The 12,984-nt window shown below is 39.7% G+C and overlaps 1 protein-coding gene across 5 annotated transcripts in view; it reads left to right on the forward strand.

The window, feature by feature from the left end:
- The window catches only part of LOC118156849 (arylsulfatase D-like), a 23,134-nt gene that overhangs the window by 5,308 nt on the left and 4,842 nt on the right, over window positions 1–12,984 (forward strand). For 4 of the 5 annotated variants that reach the window (XM_035311101.1, XM_035311174.1, XM_035311243.1 and 1 more), the window contains 6 exons: window positions 391–513; window positions 2,028–2,451; window positions 3,566–3,702; window positions 5,446–5,580; window positions 9,815–9,977; window positions 10,976–11,097. In XM_035311101.1, coding sequence (XP_035166992.1) covers window positions 391–513; window positions 2,028–2,451; window positions 3,566–3,702; window positions 5,446–5,580; window positions 9,815–9,977; window positions 10,976–11,097 — 1,104 coding nt within the window. The remainder of the gene's footprint in view (window positions 1–390; window positions 514–2,027; window positions 2,452–3,565; window positions 3,703–5,445; window positions 5,581–9,814; window positions 9,978–10,975; window positions 11,098–12,984) is intronic. The other variant, XM_035311306.1, reaches the window with a different exon arrangement.

A 12,984-nucleotide genomic window follows, 5' to 3' on the forward strand; every position in this document is an offset into this window, starting at 1 on the left:
TTCCTTCCTTCCTTCCTTCCTTCCTTCCTTCCTTCCTTCCTTCCTTCTTTCCTTCTTTCCTTCTTTCCTTCTTTCCTTCTTTCTAACATCATATTGTGATATAACTTCAGTTTTAAGAGGTTGCCTAACGTCCAAACATAGACATCGTGGTGCCATTTTAGACACTCCAGCATAGCTGAGGTATCTGCATTGGACTAGCATTTACAGCATGGGACTTGGAGGGGATATCCTTCTGGGGGTCAATCAGAATGCTCTACAGAATACTGAATGTACAATAAAAAGGTACTAGACTTGGGCAGCTGAATCTTATTCATTAGAAAGAACAATCTGAAAAGACTGAAAATCTTAAGCATGGCTTGTTTTAGTTTAAAGACTGTTGTATTTCTCCAGGCATGGCATCCAATACGCAATACCGTGTTCTTTTTTGGAATGGGTGTTCTGGGGGGCTCCCACCAAATGAAACTACTTTTGCCAGAATACTGCACCAACAAGGTTATTCTACAGCACTTGTAGGTATGAGATGGAGAAACTTTCCACTTTTTCATTGTTGTTATTCAAATGAGGCTGTTCCAGTAAATATACTTCTTTTCCAAAATGTCCAAGATCAGTTAAACTAGAGTTTTTGTAGGCAAAACTTTAAAAATCAGCAGGGTTTTTAGAATCCCACTCACAACCCCCGGTGTCAACACATATATATGTGACATGGATATATGATAAATCCAAAATAAGGATGTTTGGAATACTCAGATATACACAGCAAAATAAATAAATAAATATATAAAATCTTGTTTGCCCAGCACAGATTGCTTTAGAAGAACCAACAGAGATATTCAGTGACCTCTTTGAGCAGGAAAATTTCTGCCAGTTGGCACCCAGACACTACAGTGTCTTAATCATACCTGATGGATAGATTTGGTATAACTTATGCATCCTGCTTATCATACAGACTCTAAAAATACCTTAATTTTCTGCAAAAAGCTACTCTGCGAAGTGAGACCAAAAAATAAGCTGAAAGTCCCATTGCCTCCAGTGGTTTTTGGATCAGAATCCATGTTCAGGAAATGAAATCCCATTAACTGCCAATTTCACCTGAACAGCGATTAAAGGATTTGTCCTTCAAGCACCTCTCATTCTTAAGCTCTTTTTGAGGTAGTCGAATATGTCATGTGCTTAATTGTAATGACTATGATTTTCATGCCTCTGCTTGGCTCCAGCACACTGAGGTGTCATGTAGTTCCTAATGAGTATTAGTGATGTACAAGCTTCACGGGAGCCTGCGCAAAGAGGGGATCTTTCCTAGCTCCTTGCAGGCTGTTACAGCTTATGCTGTAAAACACATTCATATGCAGGCTCACAGAGCTGGTTTGGAGCTCTCCAAAATTATGGCTAATAGGCCCAAAGCCCATGGTCATAGACTGTCTGTCCTTCAATGTCAGGGTAATTACACTGCTCTGTAATATGACTTCATTAAGCTTCATTATCAGTGCATGACATATTCTGATATGTCCAATTGTACTGGATAATTGGAATGGCCTATTTTTGCTACTCATTTTAGGATGAATATAGATACAGAGCCAATGTGCACAACTTCTTCCTGAAATCTGTTCTTGAAAGTGAAGGTCAAATAGAAATTGTGTGTAAATTAGCTCATATTTTTGCACTTAGCTGTTTATTTTGGCAAAAGGGATTCTCCTCACCACACCACCCATTAATGAATGGCTACATTATCATTTAAAAATAATAAGCACCAAATAGTGCAACCATATTGGTACTTATTCAGGGAGGTGGCTGAGCTGGACGATTGCCCTGTACGGAATTTTGTTAAGATAAGTGAGGAAAAACAGATATTCTGCTCAGATAGAGTGTCAGAGTATGATTGCTCCCAGAGAGCCTGTCCTATTCCAATCTGCTCCTCCCTTGGCTGCACCTTAACTGAGGAGTGCAGCCAACCTGTTAGAAATACAGGCAGACACACATGAGAGCAATAATGTTGGATTTTGTTTAATAACTTTATTTTAAATTTGCAGGGAAGTGGCATATGGGTGTGAACTGCGAATCCTCCCACGATCACTGCCATCACCCTTTACAACATGGTTTCGATTATTTTTATGGCATGCCTTTCACCCTTTTGAATGAGTGTCAAGGAACAGATGACCCTGAATTGGCCAAGTCTTTGCAAGATACATATTGGCTTCACTCACAGATAATCTTCCTTGCAGTGCTTACACTTTTGATTGGAAAACTTACCAGCTTATTCCAGGTAAAATGGAAAATAATCGTATGTGTGGCCATCTGTGGTCTCCTGTATTTCCTTTCCTGGTTCTCCAGCTATGGATTCACCAAGTACTGGAACTGTATCCTGATGAGAAACCATGATATCACAGAACAACCAATGAACCTAGAAAAAACTACTTCTAATATGCTGAAGGAGGCAGTTTCATTCATTGAAAGGTAACCAACAAAAACTGTATCACCTCTTAAGGATTTTCTAAATCATATAATTACTGTGTCATACACCACTTGGTTAGGCAGCTGGCATGCTGCACCATGTGTCCCTAGTGCTGGCAAGTAACAATTTTCTGTTTTCTAGTATCCCCCTACATGTCAGCATCCAGCTGCTGTCCTTCATCTTTCACATAGCTTGTCAGCAACTCAGGAAAAGGAAGAGATGATTTTGTTGCCTTAATGATTTGTTATGAAAGGGGTCCCGGCCAAGGACTAGGAATTCCTATTCATAGGAATAAAAAAATGATTTTAGCCTGATGAATGGACTGTTATTTAAAGTTCCATATGAAGTTAATATTTCACAAGCAGGAGACCGATACTGAGTTTTTTGTTTTGTTTTCCCAAGGTGCCCTTCATTTACAGTACTATCAGCTAGAGTTAAACTAACTGCTAATTTCTTAGAAATATTTATGTGACAAGCCTGAGCATATCCCTGAGTAAGATTATATTATTTCTCCAAGGGCTTGGAAGTTTTTTGTTTGTTCCTTTTTTAAGGGAAATTGGGGTGAGAAAAAACTCTTCTGTAAAACTTTGAACATAGATGTCCTCATAGAGGATATCCTCAGGTTCATAGGATATCCTGCCTGGCCTCTAGCTGCCTAGTTAAAGGAATACAGTTCCTTGTGGGTCGAGTGTCATACCTTGCTGGTTTCACAAGGAGGTCTCAGATACTCAGTGACACCAATATTTAGGTTTAAGCAAGTGAGTCCTCTTCTCCCTGCCTTTGTGTGTGTATCAGTCTTTATGCTATGAACTTTTGTGCTTATTTATCTAACGTTCTACACATATTTAATTTGGAATAAGAGAAACATCACATTACTGTTTTGGTCTTCATACAGAACCAAAATCTTTGAGGGGTGTTTTAATCCCCTCTGTCTCCTAAAGCCTCAAAAATGCATAGATGTCAAAATCCAAAATTTTTGCTCTAGACCCGAATCATACTTTTAGTGAGATAGTCACTACCCTATTACTGTTATATATCACTTACATATTACTGTTACATTTTGTTCTGAGTGATAGTTTGCAGAGAAATGACTACTGTTGTTTTCTTTTATTTCAGAAACAAGCATAGACCGTTTCTTCTCTTTTTTTCCCTTTTACATGTTCACACTCCTCTGATTACCATGGAGAAGTTTCTGGGAAGAAGCAGACATGGCCTTTATGGAGATAATGTAGAGGAGATGGACTGGGTAGTGGGTAAGTGGTGGCTTGAAGGAAATCCTTTATTTATTTGAATGTGGAAAAGAAACACCCCATTGAAGGTGTGGTCACAGAACTCACTATTTATATATGACAAAAAACTTGCCTTGGATATATAGTTAGCTCCAAAGGTTGCCATTTCTTCTTCTTAGGTTGAAAGTGCAGGCTTTTCTTGTGACAATTTTTTTCTTCCTACGTTTTATTTGACACACTTCTGTGTTGTAGTGTTAAATAATCAGATTATTAATCAATATGTATGATATTACTCCAGCTGTCTAGTCTCAAAAGACATAACTGGTGATGCTGATGAGGCATTATACACTGACTGTTTTGTGTACTTGTTCCCTTTATCTTTTGTGTACTTGTGTACTTGTTCCTTTATCAAGAAATAATCCTTACAGCAGAAGTCTGAACTACTTCCTAGCCAAAAGGCCAAGTTAAAAAGTTATGATGTTTCATTTAGTAAGTTAATTAAATTTAAAAACATAAATGTGAGCACTCACAACTCAGATTTATACCTAAGCCTTAATTAGTAGTTCCTTTTCACTTCAACGGGATGGAGAACGATAGCTCTTTTTACATTTACTGAAAAGTGAGAGCAATACTGACAAAGTACTGACCATTCACTTCTAGTTGCTGCACTCCAGACCAGATTCCCTGAGCCTTTTCTACCTCCAATAAACATATTTAAAAAAATCTGCTTTGAAAGGAGCTCGATTGCTTGTGATTGGCAGGCCGAGCACCTCTGCAAGATCTGATCACACCAGAGGACTCTGGCACGCTCCTCTTCTAATTTTTGGCACCAACTAAATTCAGACACAAGCTACTCAAGCAGAGCAGAATAGCAGAAGTACAAAGGTGTAAGGAACATGTGTCGCGTAGGCCAATCAGGATGCAGCTAGTGAGGACAAAAGTCTCCTAAGCTAAGAAATTTGGGCTGTAATTCAGAACCAAGAGGCCTAGATTCAATCTAAATTCCTTTTTGGAGGTGTTAGTTTTTAGGTAAGGGCAATGACTATCTTGACCAAGGGGACACAGGAAGTCTGTAAAGCAGAACCCCATCACTGGCCCTTGTTTTTTCCTTGCATGTCAGCTGTTGTTGCTTCTGTAGCTATGGAAGCTGTTTGTAGTGATCATATTTTGATGCACTGGGTGATTGGGAAAAGCAATCAAAGATAAATTATACTCTGTATAAATATTTTATCCTGTCAGTACTGAAAACATTCCTTATGAAGTTAGATCTGAGTTGCACTCTGCAGAGTTTTTGCCTCTGACTTCCAGAGAAGGTTTTGGCTGATTGTGTGAAGCCTCATTTCAAAGTCTCTGTTTAGTTCATGGTGAGACGAGCATTTTTCTTTGACGAGGAAGCACTATTGTTTAAGCTTTTCAGGATGCTTGAGGCTACACAGTGGAGAGTCCTTGACTCTGAGAATTTACAGCATAGAACTGACAGAATATTTTGAGAGGCCTAAATAAAAGGAGCATTCATTTAACTTATTTTCCACTTAGTTTTATGTTTTATTTTCCAGAAACAGAATTTATTTTCCACAAACAGAATTTGGACACGTTCAGCAGCTTTCTGTTGGGCTCTTATTGCTCCCATGATTTAGGATTACTCTGCATTGCTTGTGGTAGCTCATTACAGAACTCATTGAGGTCAATTGAATGTGTGTCTTCACAAAATTTTAAAAATCTGACTGCATCTCAGGACATAATTATGATGTTTTGCTTTGTTTATAGGTAGGCTTCTTGATGTTATTGACAAGGAAGGCTTGAAGAATACCACATTCATTTATTTTGCATCTGATCATGGGGGATCTGTAGAGGCTCACAGAGGAAATGCCCGCTTGGGTGGATGGAATGGGATCTATAAAGGTAAAATCTTGGCAGCATGTGCATGCATAAACTAACTATTGAAAATAAAATGATAGAATAAAGTATGCCCAGCTATTTTTACAAAGGTATTTACAAAGCAACATGCTGGAATGAAAATCTTAGTTTGTAGGGCTGGAGTGATGTCAGGGCATCAGCTAGTCATCCTTCAGTCCCTAGACAAGGGGTCCCTAGACATGTCTTTCACCAAAACTGCTCCTGACAGCTTCATTGTCTTATCTGTTCTTGAAGACCTTCAGTGATTCCCCAAGTACTCGTTTGCATTGTCAACGCTACTAGATGTGTTTGTTTGTTTGTTTGTTTCCTGGTATCTACCTTTCCTTGCTGCAGATTATGCAGAAGTTCTTGCCTTATTCATCAATCTAAATTATTTTATTTGACATGATTTCATCTTGGCAGAACTGATACTCGTATGCTAATTTCCTTCTACATGCTTAAAAGTTATATGATTATTGATTGCAATATTTATTCAGGCAGTCTACTACCATTTGTTTGGGTTTGTTCTGTTTTGTTTTCCAAGATAGACATCACAGCTTGCCTTTTTCCAGTCTGATACCTCACCAAATCTCCACAACTCAAACAAACCAAATCTTCATCAACTAATGTTATGAATGCTCCAGACATTCATCAGGTTTAGACTGTGTGAAAACATCTGCCATTAGTCAAGGCTCTGATGTTGCCTAATGGATGATAGGATAAAACTATGTTTGTTACTTGGTAACAAGCCAGGTTTTTGTATTAAAGTCTCATACAGAAGCATCATTAAAATAATTTAATATTTCAGTTTTCTTTCCTGTTTTGTTTGTTTGTTTGATTCCCAATGAATATCAACTAGTACTTTCTCCTTTTTTTTTTCATCATGATACTTCTCATTTCTCTTTCTCATCACTAGTTAACTTTCATTTTATATGTTCTGTCCTTTCTGATTTTATCATTAAGAGCCCACAAAATAAACCCATCCTTAATGGCCTGACCAAGATTCTGCCTCTTGTATTACTCCTTCTTGGGCTTGAAATCCACAGAAAAAGCACATGAATTGCCTAAATAATTATACTTCCTAATTTTCCACTGGAATATGAAAACCTAAACTTGTGCCCTTAACACTGATTCTTTTAAGACTCGCCAATTCTTTACATTTTTCCCCACAGTTTCTCTGAGGAGACCTCCTTTATCAGTCCTGTAACTTTATTAAAATCTGACTTTCTGGAGTTCCTTTGTTGTTGTTGTTGTTGTTGTTGCCTTACTCCTTTAGGTCTTAAATTTTTCATGGTCATTCTCACTCAATGCACCTTCCATGTGTTTATTCTCCACTTATTCGTGCTTCAGTACTAAATCATAGAATCATACAATCATAGAATCACAGAATGGTTTGTGTTGGAACAGACCTTAAATATCATCTTCTTCCAACCCCTCTGCCATGGGCAGGGACACTTCCCACTAGATCAGGTTGCTTAAAGCCTCATCCAACCTGGCCTTGAACACTTCCAGGGATGGGGCATCCACAGCTTCTCTGGGCAACCTGTGCCAGTGAATCACCACCCTCTGAGTGAAGAATTTCTTCATAATATCTAACCAAAATCTACCCTCTTTTAGTTAAAAACCATCAATCCTTGTCCTATCACTCCACTCCCTGATAAAAGGGTCCCTCCTCAGCTTTTTTCAGGTCCCCTTTAAGTATTGGAAAGTTCTTCCCAGGAGTCTCTCCGGAGCCTTCCCTTCTCCAGGCTGAACGACCCCAATTCCCTCAGCCTGTCTTTGTACAAGAGGTGCTCCAGCCCGTTGATCATCCGCTGCAGGCGGATGTTGCTGGCTCATGTCAAGCTTCTCATCAACCAACACCCCCAGGTCCTTCTCCTGAATGCATAAATACTCCTTTCTACTTGCTTTTTCCATCTCTTTTGTCATTTTGTAGAAAATAAACTTTTTTCCTCCTTGAAAAGCAAAGAAGAAAACAGTTTCTAAAGCCCACTGCTGGTTAGTATTTATTTTTCCTCCATTTCCCTTAGATGAGCTCTGTTCTCCTTTCTCTGTGCTTCACCGTTGCATCAACGTGTATGTCAGTGCAGCAGAGGCTAGAGACCAAACCCATAATGCTCTTATGACAACAGATCTGATGAGATTCCTTAATCTGGACTGAAATCCTCTGAAATTCCCCTAGCTGTCTGAACCTATGAGATAACTCTCCAGATTTCCAAGACCTGAAAAGCCACTCTGATATCTTAGGCAGCTTGGCACTCACTGTATAATGAAGCCTGAAAACTGTTCCCATTGCATATTTCCCTACAAAAGAAGATTCAGGTGCTTTGATCTTGCTCAGCATCAAAATGCACGTTCTCTACCAGTAAGTTCTTTGATGAGCCACACAATAAATTTCTGATAGAGCTTAGATCACATCCAGTAACAGTCCTAAACGCAAAATTAGCATTCAGTTCTGGATATGAAGTTCCCATACCAGTAACAGATAAAAAAAAAAAAAAAAAAAAAAAGCCAATAGGCTAATTTGTGTCTAACCTAGGGTATTCACTTCTGCTAGCCTAACATAAGTACATGAATAACAAGAGATGACAGGTGAATGGGATCAGATAGTGATTTCAATGAGAGGACAATGATGAAAACATGCCTGCTTAGAGATGAGACAAGAGGAGATAGATATTAGTTTAGAAATTAACAACAGAAAGGGATTATTCACATTTATCTCTACATACAACAGAAGAAGGGACATCCCATTGAAACTAACAAGCAACAAACAATTAGTTTAATTCATAAATATCTGTAGAAGTCACTACTGTAAGGTGTTATTACTGCTAACAGGATATTAAAAACAAGAAGAGCCATGCATATGGGTAATAACAGATGTTAATAAACATGAGGTGTGAGAAACCATTATCCTACAAAGCACAAGGGTTATTGCACAGGTAGGTGGCCTTGCCCTTTTTATAATCCACCATACCACTTTGTCAGGCTCTTAAACCAAGCTCTGGGAAGCCTGCCTCTCAGCTCTATGAGCACACCTTGTCCATAGTAAAAGCCAGAGTTTAGTTCAATCTACCATTTATGGTAGTTTATTAACTGAACTAATGGTAGTTTATTAACGGAACTAATACACTAGCTTCTAGTTTTGCTTGACAATTTTTCTACAAGGTTTTTCTGCAATGTCTTGGCATTTCTGCCCTAGATAGGATGAACGACAGAACAAATGTCATGTAGGTACCTGAGCTTCACACTTAGATTTTTTTTTTTTTTTTTTTTTTTTTTTTCTGAATGGGCCATCAGCTTGGCTAATGGATTCCTGGCTTTAATGGAGATTTTCTGGCTTAATTAATATCCCCACCCTTGACACTAAGAATAGACATTTGGAATTAATTATTTTCACTTTGAAGTAGCATTCAAAAAAAAATATTTTGACTTATAAGATAACCAATGCATGGAAGAAAAAATATAGGAGAAGATTAAGAAGATTAGTGGAATGCAGAAAAAAAAATTAATAATAATAAAATATTTTTGGATTTTTTTCACATCAATAGAAATGTAAGTGGGAAGTCTTCTTTACTGTAGAACATTTAGAGTGCTACCCCATTTACCACATGGGTTCTGCACATGGGACCACCTCAGTCCATCCCTGGGATTGTAAATTCTTGGAGGACAATCAAACATTATCATAGTTCCTCTCGCTGCTCTCCAGGATTGGAGAAATCATTTTGTAATGTTCAGCTACCTCTGGTTTAGGACTGTCTGACAACCAAGCATGCCCTGCATTAATCCCCCTTTCTTGGGCACCATGTAAGGCTGCAACCTCTCTTTCACAGACAGAGCCAAATGCTGCTTTTTACTAGTAATGGATGTGCATGTTTTTTAGGGAGTGTGGAGATTATTCTCAAACATGACATTCAATTAAAAATACAGGTTAGAATGTCTTCTCAGGCATCAGAGGGTGAAATTGTTCCTCTTATGCGCAAAATGCTGCTTTGTATTGGGTTTCTATATATACCACACAAAGAAGTGTAAAATAAAGTGAGTAATAAGTAATCAGCTTATTCTTGAAGAATGGAGCTTGCATTGTAACCACTTTGCTGTTCTCCATGTTTTCATTAAAAGTATTTGAATATTTTGAAAGTTTTAAACCCTCTAATAATACATGCATAATAAATGTCTAGTATCTTTCATTCTTATATTTTGCTGTTTTTTTGGTGTTTTTTTTTTTTTTCTCCTCTTACAGGTGGAAAAGGAATGGGAGGTTGGGAAGGAGGGATCCGTGTTCCAGGAATAGTTAGATGGCCTGGAGCATTGCCTGCAGACATAGTTATCAATGAACCAACAAGCCTTATGGACATTTTCCCAACAGTGGTTCACCTGGCCGGAGGGGTAGTGCCTCAAGACAGGTACAAAAGTGGCTTCATAAACCATGCTTGCTCTCCTTTCTTGATTTAGATCAAAGCTGACCATATGTCACACATCCTAACGCTCACGGGTTAAATTCTATTAGTTGATAGTTCTCTAGCAACCTTCTGCTTAGTTTTCCCCATCTTACCTGATTATATGGGAAAGGCCTTACCTGATTATATGGCCTTACCTGATTATATGGAAAACAATACGTGCTATCAAGGATCAGTTAGCTAACTCAGTTTTAAAACACTGAAAGGGAACCTGGCCAACAGGGGGGTCACTGAAAAAAAAAAAAAAAAAAAAAAAAAAAAAAAAAAAGAACTTTTATATGAAAAATCATATATTCATAAAGCTGGTTGGTCCTGTTAAAAATACCTAAGACTGGCCCTTTCCCATACTGGGGTGCCTGGTTCTTTGTGAGTAGGGAATATGGAGCAAACAGCCTGTATTTGGGTGCCAGTAATGGAGAAGTTCCTCAGAAGTAAACAACTGGTAGCATCTATGTTAGACACCTATAATGAACAAATGAAAGGCTGGGTGGCTGTGACATTCTGAGCAAAAAGCAGAAAAGTTCTTGTGTTGCGTCACTAAGCCAACTGTCAGTCAATTAACAAAGTGGCACTATTTTTACACAGCCCTAAGCTCACAGAGCTATTGGTGATTTCAGTTTCAGGGAGTCAGATCAAAAGCTGTGACCCTTGCCTTCTCTATGGTTATCACTTATTTACCCGCAGGAAAATTACATTAATGATAACTTATCTCCCCAGGATGTGTGAACTAGATGCAATTGCATAAATTGCCATTAACTACTAATCGCTGGCCTCCACCCTTCTACACAATTAAAAATGTCAGGGCTCGTTAGCTAAACAGTAGCTTATTCTAGAAATAATCCTTGAAGTCCTAATTCTGCATGCATGCAGAGTGCATACCGCTCACACTCCAGCTGCAGGGTGAAATTCCTGAACAGCCTGGTGACCTCCGTCCTCTCTATCAGGGTAATCGACGGACGCACCTTGCTGCCTCTCCTGCGGGGGACAGCTGGGCACTCCGAGCACGAGTTCATGTTTCACTACTGTGGTGCGGTTTTGCATGCAGTGCGGTGGCACCAAAAGGACAGTGAGTATCAACATTTGCACCCTCCTGCTGATCAGAGATAATGTAATGACCTCTAATTTCAAATACAATAGCATGTAAAAACATCTCTACGCACTTGGAGTTTCTTGCTTTAAACTTTTGCAAGGTGCAGAATGGCTGGGCTGTTAGCTAGCTATCCTGCCTTGCCTGAGGGAAGAGTTTCGCTTCCTGAGTAGCATAGCTTTAAGAATCCACGCTGTTGCTGTGTCTCTATTGCTTTTGCTGTGAAAGCACTCAGGATCAGCTTTACTTTGAAGAAAGAAAAACTCTGAAGAAAAAAAGGAACTGCACACATAATGTCTTAAGGAGTAGCTTGTTTGTTTTCAATAGTCCTACGCTATTTGTTTTGTTCTTTTTCAGCTGTGGCATTAGGCAAGCTGACTGCAGCTGTAATGTTCTCCCTAGCTTTCAACAAGCACCCAATTTTTGCTGATGTCACCCTCCATTAAAGCATAAAATAGAACGGGCTAGCGACTGGTAGCTGAGTCCTTACTCCTGCTCAGAATGGAGGGTGACATCTGTGTGACCAAACAGAAGCAGTGATTCACCTCCTGATTAGCACATCTGGGCACATCGTTAGCAGTTAGATCAGCCACACCTAAAAGTGCCTGCTTCTCTCCACTGACTAAAGCGGGAGCTGGGACTGCCCATATCAGCTATAAAAATCTCAGATAGATATAAAAATCTCCCTTATATTAATTTAAAGTTAGTTGAAATTAATTATACCTTCTCCGAGCAGATGATATGAGAGTATTTGTAAAGCTGACAAATTAGCTATACATTTTTGTTAGCTTTTGCATCCCGCACAGCTGGAAAAATTCAGAAGCCAAAGGAGTAGGCTATACCTACTCACCTTCCTTTAGAAACTTGAATGAGCCCCTTTGATTTTTGTTTCCCTATCTATGAAGTGAGAGAATTACACAGTTCTTGTGAGACTACGCTTAGGTAATAGTTACAGAATGCTGGGGTATTCCACCAACATCAGCTGTTCAAATTCAGCTGTTGGTATGCTGACAAGAACCTGGCTGATTAAGAAGTACTTTGAGTGCTGACATTGTGATGAGATAATGTTAGGCAGCCCTGTGGGAAATCTTTCTTATGTCAAAGTGTTAACTGAGTGATCTTTCTTGAACTTATCTACATTTTCGTCATGATACTTTCTGATACCATGAGGGTTTCAAAAATTAATAGTATCAATACAAGAGTCTACCTGTTAGTAAACTCCTGAAAACCACAAAACTTATTCATACTTGCAAATATTTCAGAATAGATTTCTCTGTTCCTATCACAGACGAGACTGTTCAGCTAGAACACACAAGGGCATCACTGAGAACTTTGCAGTCTTTCTTGTTGGCATGAATAAACACGTACCAGGGTTGCAACACCATTTTGTTTAGTCACACTGCCAGTTTAAACTTGAGGTCAGTGCCCTTGACATCATGCCACAGGAACATGGCTCCGAGGCAGGAAGTCACTGAGCTTGGCTGGCAGGAAACACGCAGGAAAGCAACAAAGACCTAATGTGATGCTGTGTGGGAAGGGGGAGAAAAGAAGTGGTTCTGCAGCTGCCTGTCTTCTGCCTTGTAGCTGAGTAGTGAGACATTCACAGCCCTACATGTCTGAGTCTCAGAACTCAACTTAGGTCCCCGGTCAGTGCTGTAACCAGCAGGCCAGCCAGGCGCTGGGGTGCTGAGGGGAGGAGTGCTCTTGTAGAGGTGCCCTGCAGCACCCGCGCCGCCCCGCGGCCCCCGGCCTGGCTTCCACCCGGAGCCGGGGGCCAGTGGCCAGGGCGGCCCTGAGAGAGGGGCTCGGCTGCGGGCCGGGCAGGAGCCGCCGAGCGGAGCGGGAGGGGAAGGCGCCGCCAGGGGG

This window comes from Oxyura jamaicensis, chromosome 1, assembly GCF_011077185.1.
Source record: "Oxyura jamaicensis isolate SHBP4307 breed ruddy duck chromosome 1, BPBGC_Ojam_1.0, whole genome shotgun sequence".
Classification (NCBI taxonomy): Eukaryota; Metazoa; Chordata; class Aves; order Anseriformes; family Anatidae; genus Oxyura; species Oxyura jamaicensis.